The 26,866-nt window shown below is 44.5% G+C and overlaps 1 protein-coding gene across 2 annotated transcripts in view; it reads right to left on the reverse strand.

The window, feature by feature from the left end:
• Positions 1 to 26,866, reverse strand: part of COG7 (component of oligomeric golgi complex 7) — a 62,585-nt gene that overhangs the window by 23,847 nt on the left and 11,872 nt on the right. For both annotated transcript variants that reach the window (XM_054533012.2, NM_001131322.1), the window contains 5 exon segments: positions 20,382 to 20,464; positions 19,285 to 19,407; positions 10,497 to 10,695; positions 4,859 to 4,986; positions 3,129 to 3,283 (listed from right to left, as the gene is read on the reverse strand). In XM_054533012.2, coding sequence (XP_054388987.1) covers positions 3,129 to 3,283; positions 4,859 to 4,986; positions 10,497 to 10,695; positions 19,285 to 19,407; positions 20,382 to 20,464 — 688 coding nt within the window.

Below are 26,866 nucleotides of genomic sequence, written 5' to 3' on the forward strand. Positions count from 1 at the left end.
CTGTCTTTACCACCTGGTTGAGCAGTTTCTAAAAGAGATGCCCAAGAGGAGAAGGAAGGAATAATCGTGAAGTTGACTCCAGGAAGCAACCAGGTGAGAGATGATGCTGATAAATCCCCCCTCATCCAGATAAGTACATTTCTGTGAAAGCAGGTTTGAAGAACTGTTTAAACATCACGGTCCCACAGTAGTAACTGACTGTGACCTGGGATAACGTAAGGAAGGTCATGACATCCAGGGCACCTCTGCATCATTCTCATCCTCTAAATTTAGATTAAATAACCGTGGCACAAAGATTAAAGTTTCACAGCTGGCAAGGGTCCGACTTTAATGGGACAGACGCATGAAAGTGGATTCAAAGCCAGGAGATCCTCCCTCACAGGCTGCATTGTTTGCTCTCACTGTACACACATACTTTTCCCTCACAGCATCTAAAACACTGTAATTAAACAGCTTGTTTAGACAGGGCATGGTGGCTCACACCTGTAATCCCAGCACCTTGGGAGGCTGAGGAGGGAGGATCACTTGAGCTCAAGGAGTTCGAGACCTGCCTGGGCAATACAGTGAGATCCCATCTCTAAAAAAAACAAAAAAAATTAGGTGGGTGTGGTAGCTCATGCCTGTAATCACAGCACTTTGGGAGGCCGAGGTGGGAGGACCACTTGTGCATAGGAGTTCAAGACCACACTGGGTGACATGGCAAAACTCTGTCTCTACAAAGAATACAAAAATTAGCCGGACGTGGTGGCACGTGCCTGTAGTCCCAGCTACTCAGGAGGCTGAGGTGGAAAGATGGCTTGAGCCTAGGAGGTCAAGGCTGCAGTGGGCCATGAGCACGCCACTGCACTCCAGCCTCGGTGGCAGAGCAAGACCAGTCTCCAGATAAAGAAATAATCTGTATGATGCTTATTGCTGCTGCTAGACTTTAATCTCTGGGAGAACAGAGTCTGTGCCTCATACTTATATCCCCAGGAACTAGCACAGAGCTGGACATAAAGGAGGGAGTCGTGTCCTCTGAAAGCTACGAAACTTGTGACATTTGCATGCATCACAAGAAGGCTTGCCGCTTGCCCCTCCCAAAATGAAGCTCTAAATGAGGAAAGTGAAAGGTGAGGACCCAGGGCACAGCCCCTAAAGGTCAGTCCATGCAGTGGAGACACAGGCCAGTCAACGAACCAAGTGGAAGAAACAGCTTCAGGCCACTCCACTGACTGCAAATGATCCTGCTGCTCCCTTTACAGAGACCCCAATGCTTTCAGGTGAAAAGCTGCAAAACCCAGAGTACCACTGACAACACCTTCCCCTTGCACCAAGAGAGGTGACAGCTTTCTAGGGTTATAAATCCCAGGAGGGAGAGGGGCTGGCCTCAAGCACAAACTGACAGGAGAATGTTAAGGAACATGATTGTGCTTTAGCCATGGGAGGTTAAACAACTGTGTCACCACCTCTGCAACTATGGCAAATATCCATGTGCTCTGCAGAAAGAGCAGGTACACACTGCAGGAGAAGGAGTTTTGTTTAGCCACTATTCTCGGGTATGGCTATAAGCAAATGCTTTCTCTATTTCATTAGCTGTCAATCCAGAATTCTAAATGGGTTTGTCATGAAATCTCAGAGGAAAGCGTAGCTTTCATCACATCATTTTTGTTCTCAAACCCTCCAGCTGTTTCTCACAATACACATTTCCAATTGTCAACCATGTCAGAGTCACTGTGTTAGGGGCTTTAATGATATGCTTTTGGTTAATATTCACAACCTCCTTGGAAAGGAGATATTGTCATCATCAGTTTACTCAGAGAGGAACACTACCGTCTCTGAGGTCCCCACTAGTAAGTGTCCAGAGCTCCCGTGCCCATCACAGTCTTAATACCCCTCCTTCTTGAACCACCAGTTGGCCACTATACTCTATGCTTCATCCTAGTTCGAGTTAGGCCAACCTGCACCTGCCTTTCCTGCGTACCCTGTCCTCCTTGCCCCTGCCTCCCTTAATACCCTTCCCCAAACCCTCCTCACTACTGAACAATGTGCCATTTGAGCCCTGCTCAAGTTAGCTTCGACCTGATTTCCCTGATTTTATAAGCATCAGCTATTTTGGGAACTTCAAAATCTTCCCTTTTAGAGAAGATGGCCTGGGTTTTCCAGATATACTTTTGTACAGTTTGAATGCTTAATATGGAAATGTATTATTTTATTTTATTTTATTTTTTTGAGATGGAGTTTTGTTCTTGTTGCACAGGCTGGAGTGCCATGGCGCAGTCTTGGCTCACTGCAAGCTCTGCCTCTTGGATTCAGCGATTTTTATGTCTCAGCCTCCTGAGCAGCTGGGATTACAGGCATCCACCACCACGCCTAGCTGATTTTTGCATTTTTAGTAGAGATGAGCTTCGCCACATTGACCAGGCTGGTTTTGAACTCCTGACCTCAAGGGATCCACCTGCCTCAGCCACCCAAAGTGCTGGGATTACAAGCATGAGCCACCACACCCAGCCTAATGTTTCTTCTTCTGTAGGAACACATCCAGGCTCATCTGGCCACACCAGATGATGTGTTCCTATAGAAATGCCTACGTGGAACTGCCCTGGGAGATGCTGGATGCCCGATGGCAATGCCAGGGAGCTCTGGGTCCAAGGAGCCTCCACAGTTCACAGAGGCATGCTCAGTATTTCTGGAACAATCAGAGACAGGGCTTCACCATGTTGGCCAAGCTGGTCTCGAACTCCTGAGCTTAAGCAATCCACCTGTCTTGGCCTCCCAAAGTACTGGGATTACAGGCGTGATTCACCGCACCAGGACAAAGATCCTTTTTCTTGTTCAAATAAACTTTGTTAAATTTAACTTGTCTAAGGTTTCTTTTTTTTTTCTTAACATACTTTAACTGCTGCACAAGTTTCCCTCATATGAATATGTCACATCTTAAGTAACCTTCCCTAATGGGTAGACATTTACGTTGTTTCAAATGTTACACCATTACAAACAATGCCACTATGACTATCCTTAACAACATTCTCTTGGGTTCAGGTGCAAGCGTTTCCCAGGGTTCAGAGAACAAATACAGAACACGTGCATTTTTATCTGGGACAGACACTGCTCCAATGTGACCCATCTGGTCCCCAGTTCCCCAGCCTTACTTGGCAAAGAGGGATTTCAGGGCTGACAGCAGGCCGCAGGTCCCCAGGCCATTGGTGAATCTGACGCATCTGTCAATGGCTGCAGACGCCAGACCAAACAGCTTGTTCACAGAGTGGCTCAGCTCCTGCACACAGTCAATCACTTCCCCATGCTCCTGGTCAGCAAATACAGACAAATAAAGCTGCATTAGGCTTTAGAACAGACAATGTTGAGATAGGGGAAGACCTCCAAGCCCTCTCATCTGTAGTAAAATCACTTAATAACGATGTCAGAAATATAGTCCCAACCTTTGAACGCTTCTCTAGAGCCTGAATCAAAGGAGAACAGTCTAAGTCATCAGTGGGATCATGGAAATTCACTCCTGGCAGAAAAACATGATCGAATGTCTGTCTACTTGATCCTAATGTTTTTCATTGCTTTCCTCTTTTTCTGTGATTATTAAGATGGCATCTCTCCCTCTGGCTCTCGAGCTAGGATTCAAATTCTCCTTATCAGATGCTCCAAAGAATGTAGCAAAAGGGGGCTGGGTGCGGTGGTTCAAGCCTGTAATCCCAGTACTTTGGATGGCAGACGTGGGCAGATTGCTCGAGCCCAGGAGTTTGAGACCAGCCTGGTCAACATGGCGAAACCCCATCTCTACAAAAAATTAGCCTGGCGTGGTGACGTGCACCTATAGTCCCAGCTACTGGGAAGCTGAGGTGGGAGGATCGCTTGAGCCTGGGAGATCAAGGTTGAAGTGAGCTGTGATTGTGCCACTGCACTCCAACCTGGGCACCACTGGACTCCAACCTGGATGACAGAGCAAGACCCTCTCAAAAAAATAAAAATAAAAAATAAGGCAAAAGGAAAATGCTTCCTTCCTTCAGGGGCAAGTATGGCACTGAAGTGCAATAGACTTTCTAGATATATCCCCAGAAAACAAGAAAATGGTAAGAGGCAGTAGATTTGAACTACTATAAGATCAATTCTGAAATATCAATGCACCTCATGCTAGACAACCTTATGACTTGAAAACAAAATAATATTTGAAATGGAAATGGCCTCAGTTCCACCTCTGGTACCCACATAGTGAACCTGCCCCTGCAGCATTGCCCTTGAGTGCTAAGATCCTGTGCCCATTTGCATGTCTTCCTTAAACAAAAGACTGCCTTAGTAAGAAATTACTAAACGAGGGAGATAATCAACTTATCCCCCAAAAGATGTAACCCTCTCACTTTGTTAAACCTTCATTGGGGATTTTAGATAGAAAACTAGGGCCCAGCAGGGTGGCACATGCCTGTAATTCCAGTACTTTGGAAGCCCCAGGTGGGTGGGTTGCTTGAGTCCAGGAGTTTGAGACCAGCCTGGGCAACATGTCAAAACCATCTCTATAAAAAATATACAAAAATGAGCCAGGCGTGGTGGTGCGTGCCTGGAGTCCCAGCTACTCAGGAGGCTGAGGCAGGAGGATCACTTGAGCCCAGGAGATCAAGGCTGCAGTGAGCTGTAATCGCACCACTACACTCCAGCCTGGGCAGCAGATGGAGACCCTGTCTCAATCCATCAATCAATAGAAAATTGGTAGCAAATACACGGTCTCATTTTACACTGGGATTACAAGAGCCCACAAGTGCTTAAAGGCCATATTTCAGCACGCCGGATCACAACCCCCAGCCCTCTCCCAGATGTGGCCAACAGCCTGGCTAACAGAATGCTTCCTCAGTGGCCCCAGGACGCACTGCGACTTTACCAAAGGCATGGCGCTTATCTGGATGAGGAGGTTGCTCTCTTCCATGTTGCCATACTTCAGCTGGTAGGGTTTGTATGGATCATACACAGCATCCACCAGCTCCGTGACTTTTACCAGATTGTGTTCATCTTTAGGGAATCAGAAATGTAAAACCATAATGAATAAAGAATCTGAAATTAACTGTGGGAAAGCAACAATCAAGAGGCGCTCTACTAGAACTTTCCCCGTTTGATCTCCAGAGGGGACTACATTTTGTTAAGCAGCTTTTATCATTCATGGAAGCTTCTCCTACAATCAGTTCAGCAAATATCTGGATAAATTTGGGCTTTGCACATTGTTTGCCTAAAGCACTATTAAAGACACCAGCCCCCTGAATCCCATGACCCATCACGGATAAGAATCCCTTCAAAAGATAACCCTCATTGGCCGGGCGCGGTGGCTCACGCCTGTAATCCCAACACTTTGGGAGGCCGAGGCGGGCAGATCAACTGAGGTCAGAAGTTCGAGACCAGCTTGACCAACATGGAGAAACCGAAACACTGTCTCTACTAAAAATACAAAATTAGCTGGGCATGGTGGCACATGCCTGTAATCCCAGCTACTCGGGAGGCTGAGGCAGGAGAATCACTTGAACCCAGGAGGCAGAAGTTGTGGTGAGCTGAGATCACACCATTGCACTCCAGCCTGGGCAACAAGAGCGAGACTCCATCTCAAAAAAAAATAAATAAATAACCCTCATCAAGGTCAGGTTCAAGAATTGCCACAGAGGCCGGGCGCGGTGGCTCACACTTGTAATCCCGGCACTTTGGGAGGCCGAGGTGAGCGGATTACTTGAGGTCAGGAGTTTGAGACCAAGCCTGGCCAATATTGTGAAACCCCGTCTCTACTAAAAATACAAAAAAAATTTAGCTGGGCATGGTAGCACGCACCTGTGGTCCCAGCTACCTGGGAGACTGAGGCAAGAGAATTGCTTGAACCCGGCAAGCAGAGATTATACCACTGCACTCCAGCCTGGGCGACAGAGCGAGACTCTGTCTCGAAACAAAAACAAAAAACAAAAGGATACCCCATAGGCCAGGCATTCCAAAAATTCCTACGTTCAACCACATAAAAATGTAAAACGCTGTATCCGAATGTAAATGTGTATATTCTACAACACAGTAATTCAATTCCTGAAAATCATCTCAAAGAAATCAACAAATACACAGAGATAGAAGGATGTTCATGGAAACACGGCTCAGAATCAGAAAGCTTTGGACACAGTCTCAACAGGGGATTAGTAAATGTAATAGCCTACTTACTGGTATCCTCACATCCTTCTGGCCCCCTCCTTCAGCTCGTTTTATTATTACTTCTACAGCCTTATCCTCCTTCCCTCTTCCTCTAGCTCCCAGCCTTCTCTCAGTTCCTAAAAGCTTCCTTCTGTTCCCATGCTGATCCTCTGTCTGGAAGGACCGGCTTCGTCCCTTCCCCTCTCCATCTAGTTAACTCCTACTTCTCCTTCAATACTCACTCAGCTAAAGTCTGCTGCTCTTGATTTCTGGCACCAATTTTACAAGGTTTTGTAGAGACTAGGTAAAGTAATGTGGGTCTAACGTGGTAATAATCAAATCTGCACATGTATAGAATCCAAAGTGTTATGTCTTTTTTCTTTTTCTTTTTTCTTCGAGACAGGATCTCACTCAGTTCCCCAGACTAAGGTGCAGGGGTCCAACCACAGGTCACCACTGCCTTGGCCTCCCAGGCTCAAGAGATCTCCCCACCCCAGCCTCCTGAGTAGCTAATACTACAGGTGTGTGCCACTATACCTGGCTAATTTTTTTTGTTTGTTTTCGTAGAGATGAGGTCTATGTTGCCAGAGCTGATCTTAAACTCCTGGACTCAAATGACTCCCCCACCTTGGCCTCCCAAAGTGCTGAGATTACAGGTGCGAGCCCCCATGCCTGGCCCAAAATGCTGTTTCTGAATGGTGGGTTGAGAATGATTTCTTTTTCCTTCCTTGTTTTTTCCTAGATTTTTCTATAATGATAAAGTCAAACTAAATTTTTTAAAATTTACTTTATATTGCATAATCTTTTATATTTTGAATTGTATTAGGTACATATATTAACTATTAAAATAATACAAAAAATGTTAAAGGTAAAATTAAAAGTTAGGCAATATATTTACAACATATTTGATAAACAATGGTAAAAATTCCTCACTATATAAGGCTCTTTCAGGAATATGCACCAAATTTGTAACAGTGGTTAAAGTGGGATTATAGGAGAGTTATTTTGTGTCACAGATTTCTATATCATTAATTCTTATAATACATATTTTGTTGCTTTTTATAATATATTTAATAATATATTACTTTAAATAAATTGCTCTTACAAATTAACCAGAAATAGGTTAAACTCCCAAACAGAATAACAGGCTAAAGAATAAGCAATTCAAAAGAGAAAAGATACTTTTTATCATGTAACTTTCAAACTTGCTAATAACCAAAGTGAAAAACTAAAATGATATATCAGTAATTGTCTAAGAACCTGGCAATGACAGGAGAAAAAAAGAATCTAGTGCTGGTGAGTGGATGGGAACACACGCACCTTCATTCACTACTGATAAATACAAAAACAGGTCTAAAGAACAAAATGTGTCAGGAGGCTGAGGAAGGAGAATGGCATGAATCCACGTGCAGTGAGCCGAAATCGCACCACTGCACTCCCGCCTGGGCAACAGAGCGAGACTCCATCTCAAAAAAAAAAAAAAAAAGAACAAAATGTGACAAGTATCTTCAAATTTTTCATTTCTGAGCAACTGCAAATTTAAACTTATCCTAAGGAATAATCGGGGCTAGGCTCAAAAACGAATGTATAAAACAGTTCATTATAGTTTTATATATCATAGTGATTAAAAATGGTAGTAAATTGGCCAGGTGTGGTAGCTCACACCTGTAATCCCAGCACTTTGAGGCCAAGGCAGGAGAATCACTTGAGCCTAGGAGTTTGAGATCAGCCTGAGCAAAATAGGAAGACCCTGTCTCTACAAAAAATTTTTAAAAATGAGTCAGCCTTGGTGGCATGTGCCTGTGGTCTCAACTACTCAGGAGACTGAGTTCAGAGAATCACTTGAGCCCAGAAGGTTCAAGGCTACAGTAAGCTGTGATAGTGTCACTGCACTCTAACCTGGGCAACAGAGCAAGACCCTGTCTCAAAAAAACAAAAAAAAATAAAGACAACAAAACTATGTCTTAGGAAAACATTTAATGACATAAGAAAATGCCCATTATATTATTTTGAGCATTTCAAAAAATGAAAATATAAGACTGTCTACAACCAATATTTTAAGATATTTTGTATATATTATATAACATATATTATTACATGTAAATATATAAAAGTATATAATATATTTAATATATATTATGTATTTATTACATAATGTTTATACGGTAGATATTAAGCATTTATATTAATATTTGTGAACAACGTATATTTATATTTGTATTACCGGAAGCAAATAATGTTGGTGGCTCTGACTGATGAGTTTATGGATTGTTCTTGCTCTCTTTTTATTTTTGTGTGTGTTTCCAAAGAATTTTTAAGTTAAAAGAAAAACTAAAACCCTTTTGGAAAACCTCAGGGAGAATCATTAGTAATCTAGGTCAGGTGTGGTGGCTCACGCCTGTAATCTCAGCACTTTGGGAGGCCAAGATGGGCGGATTGCTTGAGGTAAAGAGTTTGAGACCAGCCTGGCCAACATGGTGAAACCTCATCTCTACTAAAAATACAAAAAAATTAGCCAGGTGTGGTAGTGTGTGCCTGTAATCCCAGCTACTCAGAAGGCTGAGGCAGGAGAATTGCTTGAACCTGAGAGGCAGAGGGTGCAGTGAGCCAAGATCACGCCACTGCACTCCAGCCTGGGCAACAAAGCAAGTCTCTGTCTCAAAAAAAAAAAAAAAAAATGAAATCTAAAGTCCCAGCCGGGCATGGTGGCTCACACCTGCTGTAATCCCAGCACTTCAGGAGGCTGAGGCGGGTCGATCACCTGAGGTCACGAGTTCGAGACCAGCCTGGCCAACATGGCGAAACCCCATCTCTACTAAAAAATACAAAAATTAGCCTGGTGTGGTGGCACACACCTGTAGTCCCAACTACTCAGGAGGCTGAGGCAGGAGAACTGTTTGAACCCAGGAGGTGGAGGTTACAGTGAGCCAAGATCTCCAGCCTGGGCGAGAGTGAGACTCGTCCCATGGCTGACTAGCAAAGCACTTCCAGATCTGTCTCAAGGGTAGTTCTCTTCCCCACTACATCCATCCCCAGGGGAAGGATGCGGCCATTCCTTGCTCCACCTTCGTCCCACTGTGCTGCGGCAACTCGCCTTAGCCCAGCTCTCTCAACTCTCCTTAGCCACTTCCACAAAGGCATCACGGTCCCTTGGAAGCTTCCCCATCCACTGGGCCTTTCCCATAACTAAGGCCTGACCTGTGAGCATGCCTAAAACACCGATGAGTCATCAGGAATCCGAACAATAAACACACTCCCTGGAACGTATGAGGCAATTATACACAAATGTAATTAAAGAGAGAATAACTATTAAATAAACCAAGTCAGTGACACACAGCCGCCGAACAGCAGAACAAGGCCTTCCTGAAGCAATTTCCTGATTTGACGGCAACATGCGTCACGGGGTCTGTGTTCTTTAAAAATTTATGAAGCTTTTAACATAGACGGCAAAGAGCTTAGAGAGCATCACACACCAGGCACTGTTTACCCAAATGGGAGTAAGGGGTGCTCTGCTCTCAGTCGACCACCGGGGAAAGCCCATTTTCTCTACAACCACCTGTAGTCCTAACACAGCTCCCCTGCCCTGGGACACTTGCTGTTGCTCCTTCAAAAAGCCCCTGTAGGCTGGGCACAGTGGTTCATGCCTGTAATGCCAGCACTTTGGGAGGCCAAGGCGGGCAGATCACCTGAGGTCAGGAGTTCGAGACCAGCCTCAACATGGAGAAACCCAATCTCTACTAAAAATACAAAATTAGGCATGCAGGCGCGGTGCTGCATGCCTGTAATTCCAGCTACTTGGGAGGCTGAGGCAGGAGAATTGCTTGAACCTAGGAGGCGGAGGAGGCAGAGGTTGCGGTGAGCCGAGATCGCACCATTGTCCAGCCTGGGCAACAAGAGTGAAACTCCATCTCAAAAAAAAAAAAAAAAAAAAAAAAAAGTCCTTGTAGCCTATTTGTTCTCTAAAACTGACTTTTGAGGTTGAACTGTCTGAGGCTTTGTGATGACTTCAAAGGATAAGCACACTTGCCTCCTGGTGTAATCTGCCGCCAACTCTTTGCCATAACATCTACCTGCCTCACTGCGATGCCTCTTTTATATCCCAAGCCCCGCAGAGGTGTCCATCACTTCCCCGGACCATGTCAGGCACCCAGGCAGCACTGGAGCCAGGTAAAGATCTTAAACAACTATTTCCTTGATGGCAATGTTTTTTCATGGAAAAGCCCTCCACATCTGCTGAGAAGGAAAACACCGATCCCTTCCATTTCTGTAAAATCAGTCATCTGAAAAGGCAAACAAATCCAGGCCCCAGAAGCTTCAGAAAGAGTGAGTAAAGACAAGCTAGAGAACTGGCAGGAAGGAATGTTTACGTAGGTGGGGGAGCAGTGCCATCTCCAAGCCCTTGGCGAAGTGGGCGGTGGCATCGTAGAACTCCAGCAGCCTGGTGAGCTCCTGCTCGGGCCCTGCCCTCTCCACGCCGTTGCTGAGGCAGGAGGGCAGCGAGGGCATGAGGGCCTCCAGGGTCTGAATCAGCAGCACCATTACCACCTCGTGGGGCTTCTGGAAAACCTGCAATGAGAGAGAGGTGTACCTGCCTTAGCACATGGAGCCAAATAGGAGCCTATCTTTTTTAAAAAACTTTTTTGAGATGCCAGGCACGGTGGCTTATGCCTGTAATCCCAGCACCTTGGGAGGCCGAGGCAGGTGGATCACTTGAGGCCAGGAGTTCAAGACCAGCTTGGCCAACATGGCGAGACCCTGTCTCTACTAAAAATACAAAAATTAGCGGGGTGTGATGGCGCATGCCTGTAATCCCACCTATTCGGGAAGCAGAGGCAGGAGAATCACTTGAACCCGGGAAGTGCAGGTTGCAGTGAGCCAAGACTGTGCCACTGCACTCTAGCCTGGGTGACAGAGCGAGACTCTGTCTCAAAAAAATAAAAATTAAAATTAAAAATTAAAAACTTTTTTGAGACAGGGTCTCACTCTGCCACCCAGGCTGAAGTGCAGTGGTATAATCATAGCTCACTGCAGGCTTTAACTCCCAGGCTCAAGTGATCTTCCCATCTTAGCCTCCCAAGTAGCTGATACTACAGGAGCACTACCACACCTGACTAATTTTTTATTTTATTTTATTTTTTTGTAGAGACGGGGTCTCACTATGTTGCCCGGGCTAGTCTCAAACTCCTAGCCTCAAGCCATCCTCCTTCCTCAACTTCCCAAGGTGTTAGGATTACAGGTATGAGCCACATCACCTTTTAAAGAAGTATAACTTTTAAAGAAGCTGTCTCCTCGGTCATCTCAAAAGGATCTCCCCTGATAGATGAAAAGTGGTCTAGTTTAGAGCTATAAGCCCAAAGTTTTCCTCATGGCAAATGTGAACATGCTCAGAAAGTAAACTGGCAAGACTTGGAACTTGCAACTTGCCTAGAACAACTGGCAAGTTCATGTCTATCAGTGGCTCCAAGTGTCTAGCTATTTTCAAATCTAACAAACACATTCATGTGGCATTTTTTTGATGGTCGCCAAAAATTAACTAGAGAGAGAACTATGGGCCAGGTGTGGCGGCTCATGCCTGTAATCCCAGCACTTTTGGAGGCCTAGCTAGGTGGATTACTTGAGGTCATGAGTTCGAGACCAGCCTGACCAACATGGTCAAACCCCGTCTCTGCTAAAAACACAAAAAAATTAGCTGGGCATGGTGGTGCACGACTGTAATCCCAGCTACTTGGAAGGCTGAGGCAGGAGGATTGCTTGAACCTGGTAGGCAGAGATTGCAGTGAGCTGAGATGTTGCCACTGCACTCCAGCCTAGGTGACAGAGCAAGACTCTGTCTCAAAAAAAAAGAAACAAAGAAAAGAAAAGAACTATAAATCAACATGCCTTATGAATACACATGCAAACATCTTCAAGAAAACACTAGTAAGCTGAGTTCAGCAGCATATTAAAAAACATTGTACACCATGACCAAGTAGGATTCACCCAGCAATGTGAGGATGGTTAAACTAAAGAAAAATGAATCAAGGCCGGGCACAGTGGTGGCTCAGCCCTGTAATCCCAGCACCCGGGAGGCCAAAACAGGAGGATCATTTGAAGTTAGGAATTTGAGACCAGCCTCAAAAAATAAAAATATTATAAATCTCTAATTTTTTAAAATCAATCAATGTAATACACATTAACAGAATGAAGGGAAAATACATGATCATCTCAATTAATGCAGAAAATATATTTGACAAAATTCCATACCCTTCATGAGAAAAACACTAAACTAGGAACAGAAGGAAACTTCCTCCACATAATAAAGGCCATATATGAAAACCCACAGCTAACGTGATACCCGACGTAAGAGATTGAAAGCTTTTCACCTAAGAACAGGAACAAGATAAGGATGCCTGCTTTTGCCACTCTATTCAACAAAGAACCAGAAGTCCTAGCCAGAGCAATTGGACAAAAAAAAAAAAAAAAAAAAAAAGAAAGAAAGAAAAGGCATCCAAATTGAAAACAAGAGTTATCTCTGTTCACAGATGACATTATTTTATGTGTAGAAAATCTTAATCCACAAAATACTTTTAGAGTTAATAAACAAACTCAGGACAAGTGCAGAGTGGCTCATGCCTCTAATCCCAACACTTTGGGAGGCTAAGGTGGGAGGATCGCTTGAGCCTAGGAGTTTGGGCAACAAAGCAAGATCCTGTCTCTACAAAAAATGTTCAAAAATTAGCCAGGTGTGGTGGTGTGCACCTGTAGTCCCAGCTACTCGGGAGGCTGAGGTGGGAGAATCACCTGAGCCCAGGAAGTAGAGGCTGCAGTGAGCTGAGATTGCACCACTGCACTCCAGCCTGGGCGAAAGAGCAAAATTCTGTTGCAAAAAAGCAAACAAACAAACAAAAAACAACCAGGCTAGGCACGGTGGCTCACGCCTGTAATCACAGCAGTTTGGGAGGCCAAGATATGGTGGTGGGCACCTGTAATCCCAGCTACCTGGGAGGCTGAGGCAGAGAATTGCTTGAACCCAGGAGGTGGAGGTTGCAGTGAGCTGAGATAGCGCCCCTGCACTCTAGCCTGGGCAACAGAGCGAAACTCTGTCTCAAAAGAAAAAAAAAACCAAAAAACAGCTAAACTGCTGAGGACTCTCCAATTTGTGTTTCTTCCAACCACCTACTGGATGTCACCACTAGGATGCGTCACTCTCACTTGGAATTTAAAAGCAGTCAGAATTGGAATTCATTCTTTTGCCACTGACCTCCCCAGACCTGCTTCCTCCAATTTCTGTTTCTGTCAGTAACATCTCCATTCAACCAGGATGAAAACCGCCCTCTGACTCTCTGTTCTTGTGGTCCATTCATCAGTTACCAGGTCCTAACAACTGTTCATTCTTGAACTTCAACATTTCCATCACCATCCTCTACCAAAGGTTCTTACCTGTCTCCAGCATAGCCTCATCAGTTCACCCTCTAGACCACCACCAAATTCGTTATTTTTAAATGTTATTTTTAAAATTCAAGGCCTAGCACAGTGGCTCACACCTGTAATCCCAGCACTTTGGGAGGCCGAGGTGGGCAGAGCGCTTGAGGCCAGGAGTTCGAGACCAGCCTGCGCAACATGGTGAAACCCTGTCTCTACTAAAAAATACAAAAATTAGCCGGGCATGGTGGCATGCACCTGCAGTCCCAGCTACTCCAGAGGCTGCAGAATGAGAATCACTTGAACCAGGGAGGCGGAGTTTGCAGTGAGCCCAGATCGTGCCATTGTACTCCAGCCTGACCAACATAGTGAAACCCCATATCTACTAAAAATACAAAAAAAAAAAAATTAGCCGGGCGTGGTGGCACATGCCTGTAATCCCAGCTACTCAGGAGGCTGAGGCAGGAGAATTGCTTGAACCCAGGAGGCGGAGGTTGCAGTGAGCCAAGATCATGCCATTGCACTTCAGCCTGGGCGACAGAGCAAGACTCCCTTTCAAAAAAAACTGCTACAACTCAATAATAAAAAGGCAAATAACCTGTTTTTTTTTTTTTAATGGACAAAAGACCTGAATAGACATTTCGCAAAGGAAGATGCACAAATGGCCAATAAGCACGTGAAAAGTTCCTCAACATCCTTAGTCATCAGGGAAATGCAAATAAAAACCATGATGAGATACTACTACACACCCACCAGCATGGCTAAAATTAAAGAGAATGTCAACACCTAATTTTGGCAAGGATGTGGAACAACCAGAACTCTCACACACTGTGTAGGAGTGGAAAAAGTACAACCACTTTGAGCAAAGTGGTTGTTTCTTTTCCTTTTTTTGCGGGGGGACAGAGTCTCACTCTGTCGCCCAGGCTGGAGTGCAATGGTGCGATCTTGGCTCACTGCAACCTCCACCTCCCAGGTTCAAGCGATTCTCCTGCCTCAGCCTCCTGAGTAGCTGGGATTACAGGCATCTGCCACCACGGCTGGCTAATTTTTTGTATTTTTGGTAGAGACGGGCTTTCACCATGTTGGCCAGGCTGGTCTCGAACTCCTGACTTCAGGTTATCTGCCCACCTCGGCCTCCCAAAGTGCTGGGATTACAGGCATGAGCCACCACGCCCAGCCATCTTTCTTTTTTTTTGAGACAGGGTCTCACTCTGTCGCCCAGACTGGAGTGCAGTAGAGCAATCATGGCTCACTGAAGCCTCAACTTCCCAGGCTCAGGTGATCCTCCCACCTCAGCCTCCTGAGTTGCTGAGACTACAGGCATGTGCCACCACGCCCAGCTAATTTTTGTATTTTCTGTAGAGACAAGATTTTGCCATATTGCCCAGGTGGGTCTCAAACTTCTGGGCTCAAGCAATCCTCCTGCCTTGGCCTCCCAAAGTGCTGAGATTACAGGTGTGAGCCACCACGACTGGCTGGGCAGTTTCTTACAAACCTAAACATACACCTACGCTTTGACCCTGCAATTCCACTCCTAGGTATTTACCCAAGAGATGGGAAGATGTGTCTACAAAAAAAACCTACAGAACAATATTCAAAGCACCTTTATTCATAATTGCCCAACACTGGAAACATACCAAGGGTCTACCAGTAAGAAGTGTCAACAGGCTAGGTGCAGTGGCTCACACTTGTACTCCCAGCACCTTTGGGAGGCCGAGGCAGGCGGATCACCTGAGGTCAGGAGTTCGAGACCAGCCTGGCCAGCATGAAGAAACCCCGTCTCTACTAAAAATACAAAAATTAGCTGGGCATGGTGGTGTGTGCCTGTAATCCCAGCTACTCACGGGGCTGAGGCAAGACAATCACCTGAACCTGGGAGGCGGAGGTTGCAGTGAGCCGAGATCGTGCCACTGCACTCCAGCCTGGGCAACAACAGCAAAACTCCGTCTCAAAAAATAAAAGTATAAACAAACAGGTATATTCACACCATGTAACAGTATTCAGCAACAGAAAGGAACAAACTAGTGATACACACAACACGAGCAAATCTCAAAAACACGCTGAGTGAAAGAAGCCTACAAAAGATGAAATGCTGTCTGATTCCATCTAGGTGAAATTCTAGAACACATTAAACTAACTTATGATGGAAAAAATCAGGGCAGTGGTTGCCTTAAGGGTGCTGGTGCACACACCAACTGGGAAGGAGCATGAGGGAACTTTCCAGGGTGATGGTGATATGGATGTTCTGGATCCTGAAAGGGGATTAGGTTACCCAGGTATTTGTAGTTGTCAAATGAATGGGATGGCATATTTAAGTTCACTATGGCTGGGTGCAGTGGTTCACTCCTGTAATCCCAGCACTTTGGGAGGCGTGCAGCCCAACAGTGGGAGGATCATTTGAGCCCAGGAGTTCGAGACCAGCTTGGGCAACATGGCAAAACCCTGTCTCCACAAAAAATACAAAAGTTAGTTGGGTGTGGTGGCGTGCACCTGTAGTCCCAGTACTCAGGAGGCTGAGAGGGGAGGATCACCTGAGCCCAGGGAGGTCAAGGCTGCAGTGAGCCATGATCATGCCACCGTACTCCAGCGGGGAATATAGGGCAAGACCCTGTTTCAGAAAAAAAAAAAAAAAGATCGTATTTCACAACTTTACCTAAAAAAAAGTAAGTAAACATTGAACTCTAGTTAATAATATGTATGGTCTGAAGTGAATGAATTTTGCAACTTACTCCATTTTTTTTTTTTTTTTTGAGATGGATTCTCGCTCTGTTGCCCAGGCTGGAGTGCAGTGGCACAATCTTGGCTCACAGCAACCTCCATTCCCAGGTTCAAGCGATTCTCCTGCCTCAGCCTCCCGAGTAGCTGGGATTACAGGTGCCTGCCACCACGGCTAGCTAATGTTGTATTTTTAGTAGAGATGGGGTTTCACCATGTTAGCCAGGCTGGTCTCGAATTCCTGACCTCAGGTGGTGTTCCTGCCTCGGCCTCCCAAAGTGCTGGGATTACAGGTGTGAGACACCACACCCAGTCTTGTAACTTGTTCTGAAATTAGTAAAAAAAAATAAGATGATTGACTGGGCACTTTGGCTCACGTCTGTAATCCTAGCACTTTGGGAGGCTTAGGCGGGAAGATCACTTGAGCCCAGGAGTTCAGCACCAGCCTGGGCAACATAGTGAGACCCCATTTCTGTTTAATTTAATATTTTTATATAAAAAAAGAATACAAATAAAAATAATTTTAAAAAATAAGATGGATTAATGAACAGACAGAGACAGGGATAGAGGGGCAGATTTGCAATAAAGCAAATAGAGCAAAATGCACACTGTACAACGTAGGAGGTGGCTACATGGGTATTCACTGTACAATTCCTTCAACATTTTTATATAGTGGAAATTTCTCATATGAAAATGCTAAGGGGAAAAATCTGAAGGAGACACATGTGCCCTGGCTCCTGTGTGCTATGCCGACCTTCAGGAGGGGACAGCCCAGCTATTATGCCTACTTACATCCTGAAAAGAAAATGGGCCACAGGCCAACAGTATAAATCAGCAGAAACTCATGTCTCCCAAAATCTAGGATGAGGCCCAAAGAGAAGTCTGAGAAGTCTAATTCTTTTTCTTAGATGACGAAAGGCATTCGTATGTATGGACATGAACTGTTTTTATCCTTTTGATACAAGAAGTAGTAGAAGAGGCAAGAACACATGAATAATTTTTTTCTTGGCCGGGCACAGTGGCTCATGCCTGTAATCCCAGCACTTTTGGAGGCCAAGGTGGGTGGTCATTTGAGGTCAGGAGTTCGAGACCAGCCCAGCCAACATGGTGAAACCTCATCTGTACTAAAAACACAAAAATTAGCTGGGCATGTTGACGGATGCCTGTAATCCCAGCTACTCAGGAGGCTGAGGCAGGAGAATCGTTTGAACCAGAGAGGTGGAGGTTGCAGGGAGCCGAGATTGTGTCCCTGCACTCCAGCCTGGGTGACAGAGCAAGACTCTGTCCGAAGGAAAAAAAAAAAAAAAAAGAAATATTCTTCATAAGAAAAATAAAATAAAGTTAGGCATGGTGGCTCATGCCTGTAATCCCAGCACTTTGGGAGGCCAAAGTGGGAGGATTACTTGAGGCCAGGAATTGGAGACCAGCCTGGGCAACACAGTGAGATCCTTATCTCTACAAAAAAAATTTTTTTTAATTAGCCAGGCATGGTGGCACACACGTGTATTCCTAGCTACTTGAAAGGCTAAGGCAGGAGGACAGCTTGAACCCAGGAGGCCGAGGCTGCAGTGAGCCATGATTATGCCACTGCACTCTAGCCTGCATGACAGAGCAAGACTCTGTTTCAAACAAAACAAAACAAAATCCTAAGAATGAATTAGGTTAGTTCAAGGAAAAAGAACAAGGATGGAGAAAAGTGCTTTAACCAACAACTTGAATGACATGACCTGGTATAAGGAATTCTCTCCAACCTTAGTCAAGTTCATTCCAGCAAATGACTGATGAACATCTGAAGAGTGATTCACAACCATTGTAAAAAATAAAATATGGGGAACGTGACACTAAACCACTTGTAGATGACCTGCTTCTAGGTTGGGGTTTCGTACATAGCAGAACAGCTCCCTCACTGCAATCTATTTCAATAGCTCTCTATCTGAGTACTATTGAAAATCGGCCCTCAACACAAGGGTTTGGAAAAAAAAAAAAGAAATAAGAAAAAAAGTAAACAAATAAAATAAGCCACACTAGAAACAGGCCCAGTACGTCATTACTGCAAAGTAAGACAGGCTCTTCCCCTGCTTACAAGAGGTTCCACTGTGCCTCCCGTCTCAAGGCAAGAGAACAATGGTTTAAAACCTTTATGGCTGGAAATGCCTAGAGACTTGAGGAAAGTAAATGATGGAAAGTTGCCACTTGAAACAAAGTTCCTCTGTCTCTCCTCACTCCTAGTCAAGGGGTACCTTTAAAATTATCTCTTCCCCTACTTCTTGGTGTATCATGAGAACAAGGGAGACTCACTTCAGGTAGGTAAATTTTACCTGAAGTAAAGATAAAAACATTCCTGTTCATTCAAACACCACCTGACCAGGGGCCTCCTGCTTTTAGATGGGAAGAAAATGGTCTTCAGGAATTCCACAGGCTCCCTTGTTGGACAATAGGCGGCACTGTCACATTAGGTCCTATTTAAGTTATAGATAAGAGTGGTAAGAAGAGTTTCAGTGGAGACCTAAAGATTTCACTGACATGGGTTTCTAAGCTTATCTTTTATTTTTAAACTTAAACCATTTAACTGGTTATCATTTTGTTTTTCTTTTGTTGTTGTTTGTTTGTTTGTTTGAGACAGTCTTGCTTGCTCTGTTGTCCAGGCTGAAGTGTAGTGGTGCGATCATAGTCACTGTGACCTCCACCTCCTGGACGTAAGCAATCTTCCTGCCTCAGCCTCCTTAGTAATTGTGCCACCACACCTGGCTAACTTTTGCATTTTTTGTAGAGTTGGGGTTTCACCGTGTTGGCCAGGCTGGTCTCGAACTCCTAGGCTCAAACGATCCACCCACTTCGACCTTCCAAAGTGTGGTGATTACAAGTGTAAGCCACCGCACCTGGCCTAACTGGTTATTTTTTAACCTCTTGAATGACAGCAACAAACGGGGAAGTTCTTTGAGCCGTGCTCTGCAGTTGAGGGTGGCCACTCCTGAGGCGGTCACCCATTCCCTTGTCACCACAGACTCTGTTCTCCCTAGAACAAAAATGAGCTGTTACCTGTGTAGCCCACTGGATTTGTGTGTGCCAAGCACCAAGCAAGGCGTCATAGAGTCCAGTAAGCTGCCGGTCCAGGGGTAGGTCACTTTGACACAGCTCTTGCCAGGCTGCTAAAAGCTGCACCTGCAGAGACAGAACAAAGGGAACCTTATTGGGTACGTCAACATAGATTGCCTGCGAACACTGCCCTGCCCTGCTACCCAGAGTAATCACGGATTGCTCAATGGGCTCACTGGGCAGCCCAGCGAGGTCCATCCACTTCAAAGAAAGGCAGGAAAAAAAAAAACATTTGCAGTTATCTGCACTGATTCACAGCTTTAATCTGTCACCCGGTGGATGTGATCCTCTCTCCATTTATCCTGCCCTAAAAACATGTAATGTGCAACCACTTGGCACACCATCACTCTTCTGAATAGACGTCAGGGCAAGAGCGGGCAGACGTGTGTGTTTAAGCTTCATGTCCTAACATCACTGCTTAAAAGACACAGAGCACTGGACTTGAAGGAATTAAGGTCAGTTCAGGAAGCTGTCAAGTTTTTTGGCAATCTAACTTCAGCAAACCTAGAAAACATAAAATTCCAAGCCAAGTGGAGTGGCACACGCCTGTAGTCCCAACTCCTCCCAAGGCTGAGACGGGAGGATCACTTGAGCCCAGGAGTTCAAGGTTGTAGTGCACCATGATTGGATCAGTGACTAGCCACCGCACTCCAGGCTGGGCAAAATAGTGAAACCCTATCTCTAAAGAAAAAAAGAAAAAAAGAGAAATTCTTACTGCTTCCTGAGGGTGTAATAAAGCTTAAGACATAAATCTCCCTTAAAAGACAAAAATGAGAATAAATTAAAACAACGTTTCAAGTCTATAATGAATCCAGCTGTAAACAGAAAACAGAATGAAAACGGATAACTTTTTCCAACTGGCAATTAAACAAATCCATATGCTAGACCAAGAGCACCCCCTACTGGCTAACTAAGAGAAAAACAGCCAGAGGGCAAGGAGACAAATGTTCTTATCTTCTGAATTATGAACCTGCGATTCTGTGACCCAGAGTTATGAGCATTCCACAACTGCACAACTGTCATCACGCACAGCTTCTTACCTTGTGACACTTGTAGTAGTAGGCCAGGAGCTGGGGCATCCGGTCAATTTCAGTAAACACCTTCACAAATACTTTGGACTGATCTAAAGAACATACAATGTATATATACTGTTACCAGCCTTTCTGGTGTAGACATGAGAAAAAAGTCACCAGGATGAAGGTGGATATATGGAAGCTAGTATTCACAAGTTCCTGCCTAGATACTGAATTAACTCATGCATGAGGATCATAAATTTGAAAAATAAGCATGACTTGAAAACCAGATACTGTAGGGTATTGCCCGCTGTTCCTCACAGAATTCATATTTTAACATGATATTGAGAGGTTAGTTATGTCTTTGAAAATTCCTACTTCGATTATACCAGATGGGAACTTTAAAAAAGCAAACACACTGAACTTCTATATGTCAACATATCTGGTGGTTTGAGGAATAAGTAAATAATTTGGGCCGGTCGCGGTAGCTCATGCCTGTAATCCCAGCACTTTGGGAAGCTAAGGCAGGTGGATCACCTGAGGTCAGGAGTTCGAGACCAGCCTGGCCAACATGGTGAAACCCCATCTCTACTAAAAAAAAAAAAAAATTAGCTGAGCGTGGTGGTGCACACCTGTAATCCCAGCTCTTTGGGAGGCTGAGGCAGGAGAACTGGTTGAACCCGGGAGGCAGAGGTTGCAGTGAGCCAAGATCACGCCACTGCACTCCAGCCTGGCCGACAGAGCAAGACTCCGTCTAAAACAAAGCAAAACAAAAAAAACAAAACATAAAATCAAATAATTTGATAACTATTAGCATTCCACACATAACAATGGATTCTAAGACCCAAGTTATGGGCTTAATATCAAGTAGTTTCTTACATATTTCCCTAAGGGCAGAGGAAATGACTGGGCAAAGCACTTGCTTCCAGGCTCACCACTGGACAGACAGGAAGGTGGGTTTCAGTGCAGTCTCTGAATAGTGTGCACAGCAGCGCCACCTCTGGCTCCCGTCCGCCCCCTTCTGGCCAAAACGTACATGCCACAGCCTTAGAACTATATCAAAAGGAAGGAAGGAAAAAAAAAAAAAAGCCTTGAGCTAACAGGTCTCCAAACTTCTTATATTTGCTCTGTTCCCCTTCACTTCTGGGAAGCCCAATAAACTGCTGAGAAGGAAATGTTGTAACAGCAACCGCTGTGGGACACTCAGCTAAGCGCTGAGACCTGCCAGTGGAACTTGACTTAATGGGCAGAAATCCATGAGTTAGAAAACGAATATTTGCCTTTAAAATGCTTATTATTTTCATAAGAACACTTAAATAAATGAATCTTCCTGTTACATTTAAAATTATTCCATAGGCCGGGTGTGGTGGCTCACACCTGTAATCCCAGCATTTTGGGAGGCTGAGGTGGGAGGACTGTTTGAGCCCAGAAGTTCAAAAATGTCCTAGGCAACACAGGACCCCTCTACAAAAAATAGAAAAAATTAGCTGGGCGTGGTGTGCACCTGTAAACCCCAGGAGGCTGAGCTGGGAGTATCACTTGAGCCTGGGAGGACAAGGCTGCAGTGAACTGTGATCACATCACTGCACTTCAGCCTGGGTGACAGAGCAAGATTCTAGCTCAAAAAACAAAATTCTATAAATTGGGTTTGACCAGTGAGAAGCAAAAAAATTAATTAAAATAATTCTATAAAAAGTTGCTTCAGTGTATCAGCTGAATTCATTGGTTATATAAAATGAACTGGGCATGTATACTTGGCTATACCCACATTGTCATTTTAGGAGAGAGATGGAAAAGGGGAACATGTTGGGGATGAACAAATTTATCAGAGAATTCCCTTTAAAAACTGTTAGCTAGGCCGGGTGTTGTGGCTCACGACTATAATCCCAGTACTTTGGGAGGCTGAAGTGGGTGGATCACCTGGGGTCAGGAGCTCGAGACCAGCCTGGCCAATATGGTGAAACCCTGTCTCTACTAAAAATATAAAAAATTAACCGGGCGTGGTGGTGCACGCCTGTAATCCCAGTTACTCCAGAGGCTGAGGCGCTTGAACCCAAGAGGTGGAGGTTGCTGTGAGCCGAGATCACACCACTGCAGTCCAGCCTGGGCAACAGAGTGTAGACTCCGTCTCAAAAAAAATAAAAAGTAAAAATTGTTAGATAAAGAACTACCTCAGCCTTCTAGGAAACATGGCTGATTATAAACAACACATTACCTGTGGGGTGGGGAAACCCTTCCTGATACTCGCCAAAATTAAGATTAATCACCAAAAGAAAACATCGTTTTATCTGCGTTGAAGCCAGGAAAATATCTGTACTACATACTTCAGAGAATCCCAACCAGATATCCAATCACTTTGGGCCACAATGGGTGGGGAAGCTAGTAAAAGTCTGGGCGCTAAGGGTGGCGCAGAACAGTACAAAGGGCCAAAGACTGGGGGCCAAGGGGGCTTGGGCCAGGCATGGGAGGGAGGGCTGTTTCCACCACAGCCTAGCAGATGAGGCAGTCTACGGGGCTCAAAAGCGCCATTTTCGCCTTCTGAATCCGTGTCCTGCCTAGAGTCAAGCCTGATTCAAATTTGTGCGCGAAAGCTGTCAAAAACTGCTTATCTCCAAAACGAAACCCATGATGCTGAACCACCAGGCATCACTCAAATCCAACACCAGCTCCCAGTAGCCAGCTCACTCAGAAGGAAACAAAAAACCTTAAATGCATGGAGCCACCACCTCTCCATCCCCACTCCCACTCCCCTAACCCCACATAACTGGATGTAACCCCAACCAGAAAAGTGAGCTCTGTAGTAGCCACAAATTCACAAGAGACTGTGAGGAACGAAGTTCCTAGATGGCGACTTTCCAACCCCCCAGCTCCAGCCTGGGGGGTTGAATGAACAAAAGATTCAAAATAAAGAATTAACGAATGGGGAAGACAGGGAATTAGAAGGCTGGAGATGAGTACTGAGGCCATTCTCTCTAGGTAACTGAAGAGCACAGCAGAGAATGTAAACTTTCAATCAAGGGCTAAAGGAAAGCTCTCTTAAACAAGGAGGGGCTTCCAAGGAAATTCCACTATTTTTCAGTAAATACCAGGCCCAGAACAAAAGCACTATCACATACAAACATGAATCAGCAGAAACAAAGAAAACTCCACCACGGTACCTATGCACTCAATAAATTAGACTACAACAAAATTAAAAACTTGGGGCTGGGCACGGTGGCTCACGCCTGTAATCCCAGCACCTGGGGAGGCTGAGGCAGGTGGATCACAAGGTCAAGAGACTGAGACCATCCTGGCCAACACAGTGAAACTCCATCTCTACTAAAAATACAAAAATTAGCTGGGCGTGGTTGCACACGCCTGTAGTCTCAGCTACTCGGGAAGCTGAGGCAGGAGAATCGCTTGAACCCAGGAGGCGGAGGTTGCAGTGAGCCGAGATCAAGCCACTGCACTCCAGCCTGGAAACAGAGCAAGACTCCGTCTCAAAAAAAAAAAAAAAAAAAAAAAAAAAAATTAAAAACTTGGGCATCAAAAGATTTCATCAATAATAGAATGAAAAGACAATCCATGGAATGGGAGAAAATATTTGCAAGATATATTCAATTAAAGAATAATATCCAGAATATATGAAGAATTTCTACAACTCACCAGCAAAAAACCAAATAACCCAATATAAAATTGGGTAAAGGGCCAGGCACCTTGGCTCATGCCTGTAATCTCAGGACTTTGAGGCTGAGGAGGGAGGATTGTTTGAGTCCAGGAGTTTAAGACCAGCCTGAGCAGCATAGCAAGACCCTATCTCTACAAAAAACAAAAAATTAGCTGGGTGTGGCAGTGCACACCTGTAGTCCCAGCTACTTGGGAGGTTGTGGTGGGAGGATCACTTGAGCTTGGGAGGTCAAGGCTGCGGGGAGCCATGATTGCACCACTGCATTCCAGCCTGGGTAACAGTGCAAGACCCTGTCTCAAAAAACAACAAAACAAAACAAAAATGGGGAAAGGATTTGAACAGACATTTTTCTAGCAATATACAAATAGTCAATAAGCAAATGAAAATACACTCAATATCATTAATCATTAGAGGAATGAAAATCAAAACCATAAGATACCATTTCATACTCATTAGTATGGCTATAATCCAAAAAAACAAAAAATGACAAGGGTTGGAAAGGTGTGGAGAAATTGGAACCCTTGTGCATTGCTGGTGGTAGTGTAAAATGGTGCAGCCACTATGGAGAACAGTATAACAGTTCCTCAAAAAATTAAACATCAGATTACCATATGGCCAGGTGTGGTGGCTCACACCTGTAATCCCAGCACTTTGGAAGGCCAAGATAGGCGGATCACTTGAGGCCAGGAGTTCGAGACCAGCCTGGCCAACATGGCGAAACCCCGTCTCTACTAAACATACAAAAATTAGCTAGGTGTGGTGGTGCGCACCTTTAGTCCCAGCTACGCGGGAGGCTGAGGCACAAGAATCGCTTGAATCCGGGTGGCAGAGGTCACAGTGAGCCGAGATCATGCCACTGCACACTCCAGCCTGGGCAACAGAGTTAAACTGTGTCTCCAAAAAAAAAAAAAAAAAAAAAAAAAAGATAAGCATATGATCCAGCAATTCCACTTCTGAGTAGATCCCTAAAGGAATTGAAAGCTGGAACTCAAACAGACACTTGTACACCCATGATCATTCTAGCATTCTTCACAACAGCCAAAATGTAGAAATAACCTAAATGTCCATCAACAGATGAATAGATAGAGAAAATGTGGTAATATATGAGATGGAATATTATTCAGCCTTAAGAAGAAAGGAAATTCTGACACATGCTACACCATGGATGAGACTTGAAGATGTTATGCTAAGCCATAAAAGGAAAAATACTACGTGAATCCATTATAGGAGGCATGTAGAGTAGTCAAATTCATAGGGACAAAAGTAGAATGACGATTGCTGGCAGGTGAGGGTAGGAGGAACGGACAGTTGCTGTTTAATGGGTACGAAATTTCAGTTCAGAAAGATGAAAAAAGTTCTGGAGATGGATGGTGGTGATGTTTGCACAGCAATGTGAATGTACTTAATGCCATTGAAATGCACACTTAAAAATTATTAAAATGGTAGATTTTGTTATGTGTATTTTGCCACAGTTTTTTAAATTTTTTTCTAAAAAAGAACACTTCCAAAGATTTTCCCTAAGAAAGAGAAGAAAATTTTAGGCAATAATTGCTTCACATTCTCAAAGAAATTACATATCCTTTCTTTAATAGGACCTAAGGCTTTGGGAGGCTGAGGTGTGAGGATCACTTTAGGCCAGGAGTTCAAGACCAACCTGAGCAATATAGCAAGACCCCATCTATAAAGAAAAAAAAAAAAATAGGCTGGGCACGGTGGCTCACGCCTGTAATACCTGCACTTTGGGAGGCCAAGGCAGGCAGATCACCTGAGGTCAGGAGTTCAAGACCAGCCTGGCCAACATGGCGAAACCCCATCTCCACTAAAAATACAAAAAATTAGCCAGGTGTGGTAGCACGTGCCTGTAATCCCAGCTACTCGGGAGGTAAGGCAGGAGAATCGCTTGAACCCAGGAGGCAGAGATCATGCCACTGCACTCCACCCTGGGTGACAGAATGAGACTCCGTCTCAAAAAAAAAAAAAAGAATCTAAGGTATTACAATGAGATATAAAGGGAGGTTGGCAGAGCTAAGAAAAAAAATTAGGAAGTAAATCATGACATAACAAAAATTAAAAATTAATTAGAAGAACAAAGATAACAAAACCTATTTTTTTTTTTTTTTTTGAGACAAGGTCTCACTCTGTCACTTCTGGGCTCAAGCGATCCTTCTGCCCCAACCTCCTGAGCAGCTGAGACTACAAGCGTGTGCCACCATGCCTGGCTAATTTTTTATTTTTTGTAGAGACAGGGTCTTGCTATGATACCTAGGCTTGTCTCAAACACCTGGGTTCAGGTGATGCTCCCGCCTTGACCTCCCAAAGTGCTGGGATTACAGGCATGAGCCACTGCACCCGGCCAAGAACAGATACTTTATTTTTTTAAATAAGTAGAGAGTTTATTTGAGTGAAGTTTGAGGACTGCAAACCAGAGTCATGGATTCACGCTGCCCTGCATATATGCTCCAGAACAGATACTTCAGAAAACCCCATCAGCCAAATGAAAAACAAGCTTTAGAAAAACCACACATGGCAGGAGGGGACTGAGAGGGAGCAGGCAAACATCCAAAAGAGACCAGAGAAAATATGAGATATATGGAGAGGGAAAAAGGAGAGCTAATGAACAGATAGTTGATGTTCTCAAAGACAGAAAAGAGAACAAATAAAACAGAAAAAAAAATTTTTAAGGAAGGTGATTTTCTGTAAATGAAGATATGAATTGGTAGGTGAAAATGGCTGGCGCTGGGTCCTGGAAAAGTTAAAAATTTTCAAAACTGAAAAAGAACCTAGAGAAGTTACTAAACTACAAGGTAAAAGAATCTTATAAGCCATAATTTGGCAAACTATGCGC

The sequence above is a fragment of the Pongo abelii genome, chromosome 18, assembly GCF_028885655.2.
Source record: "Pongo abelii isolate AG06213 chromosome 18, NHGRI_mPonAbe1-v2.0_pri, whole genome shotgun sequence".
NCBI classification, from domain to species: domain Eukaryota; kingdom Metazoa; phylum Chordata; class Mammalia; order Primates; family Hominidae; genus Pongo; species Pongo abelii.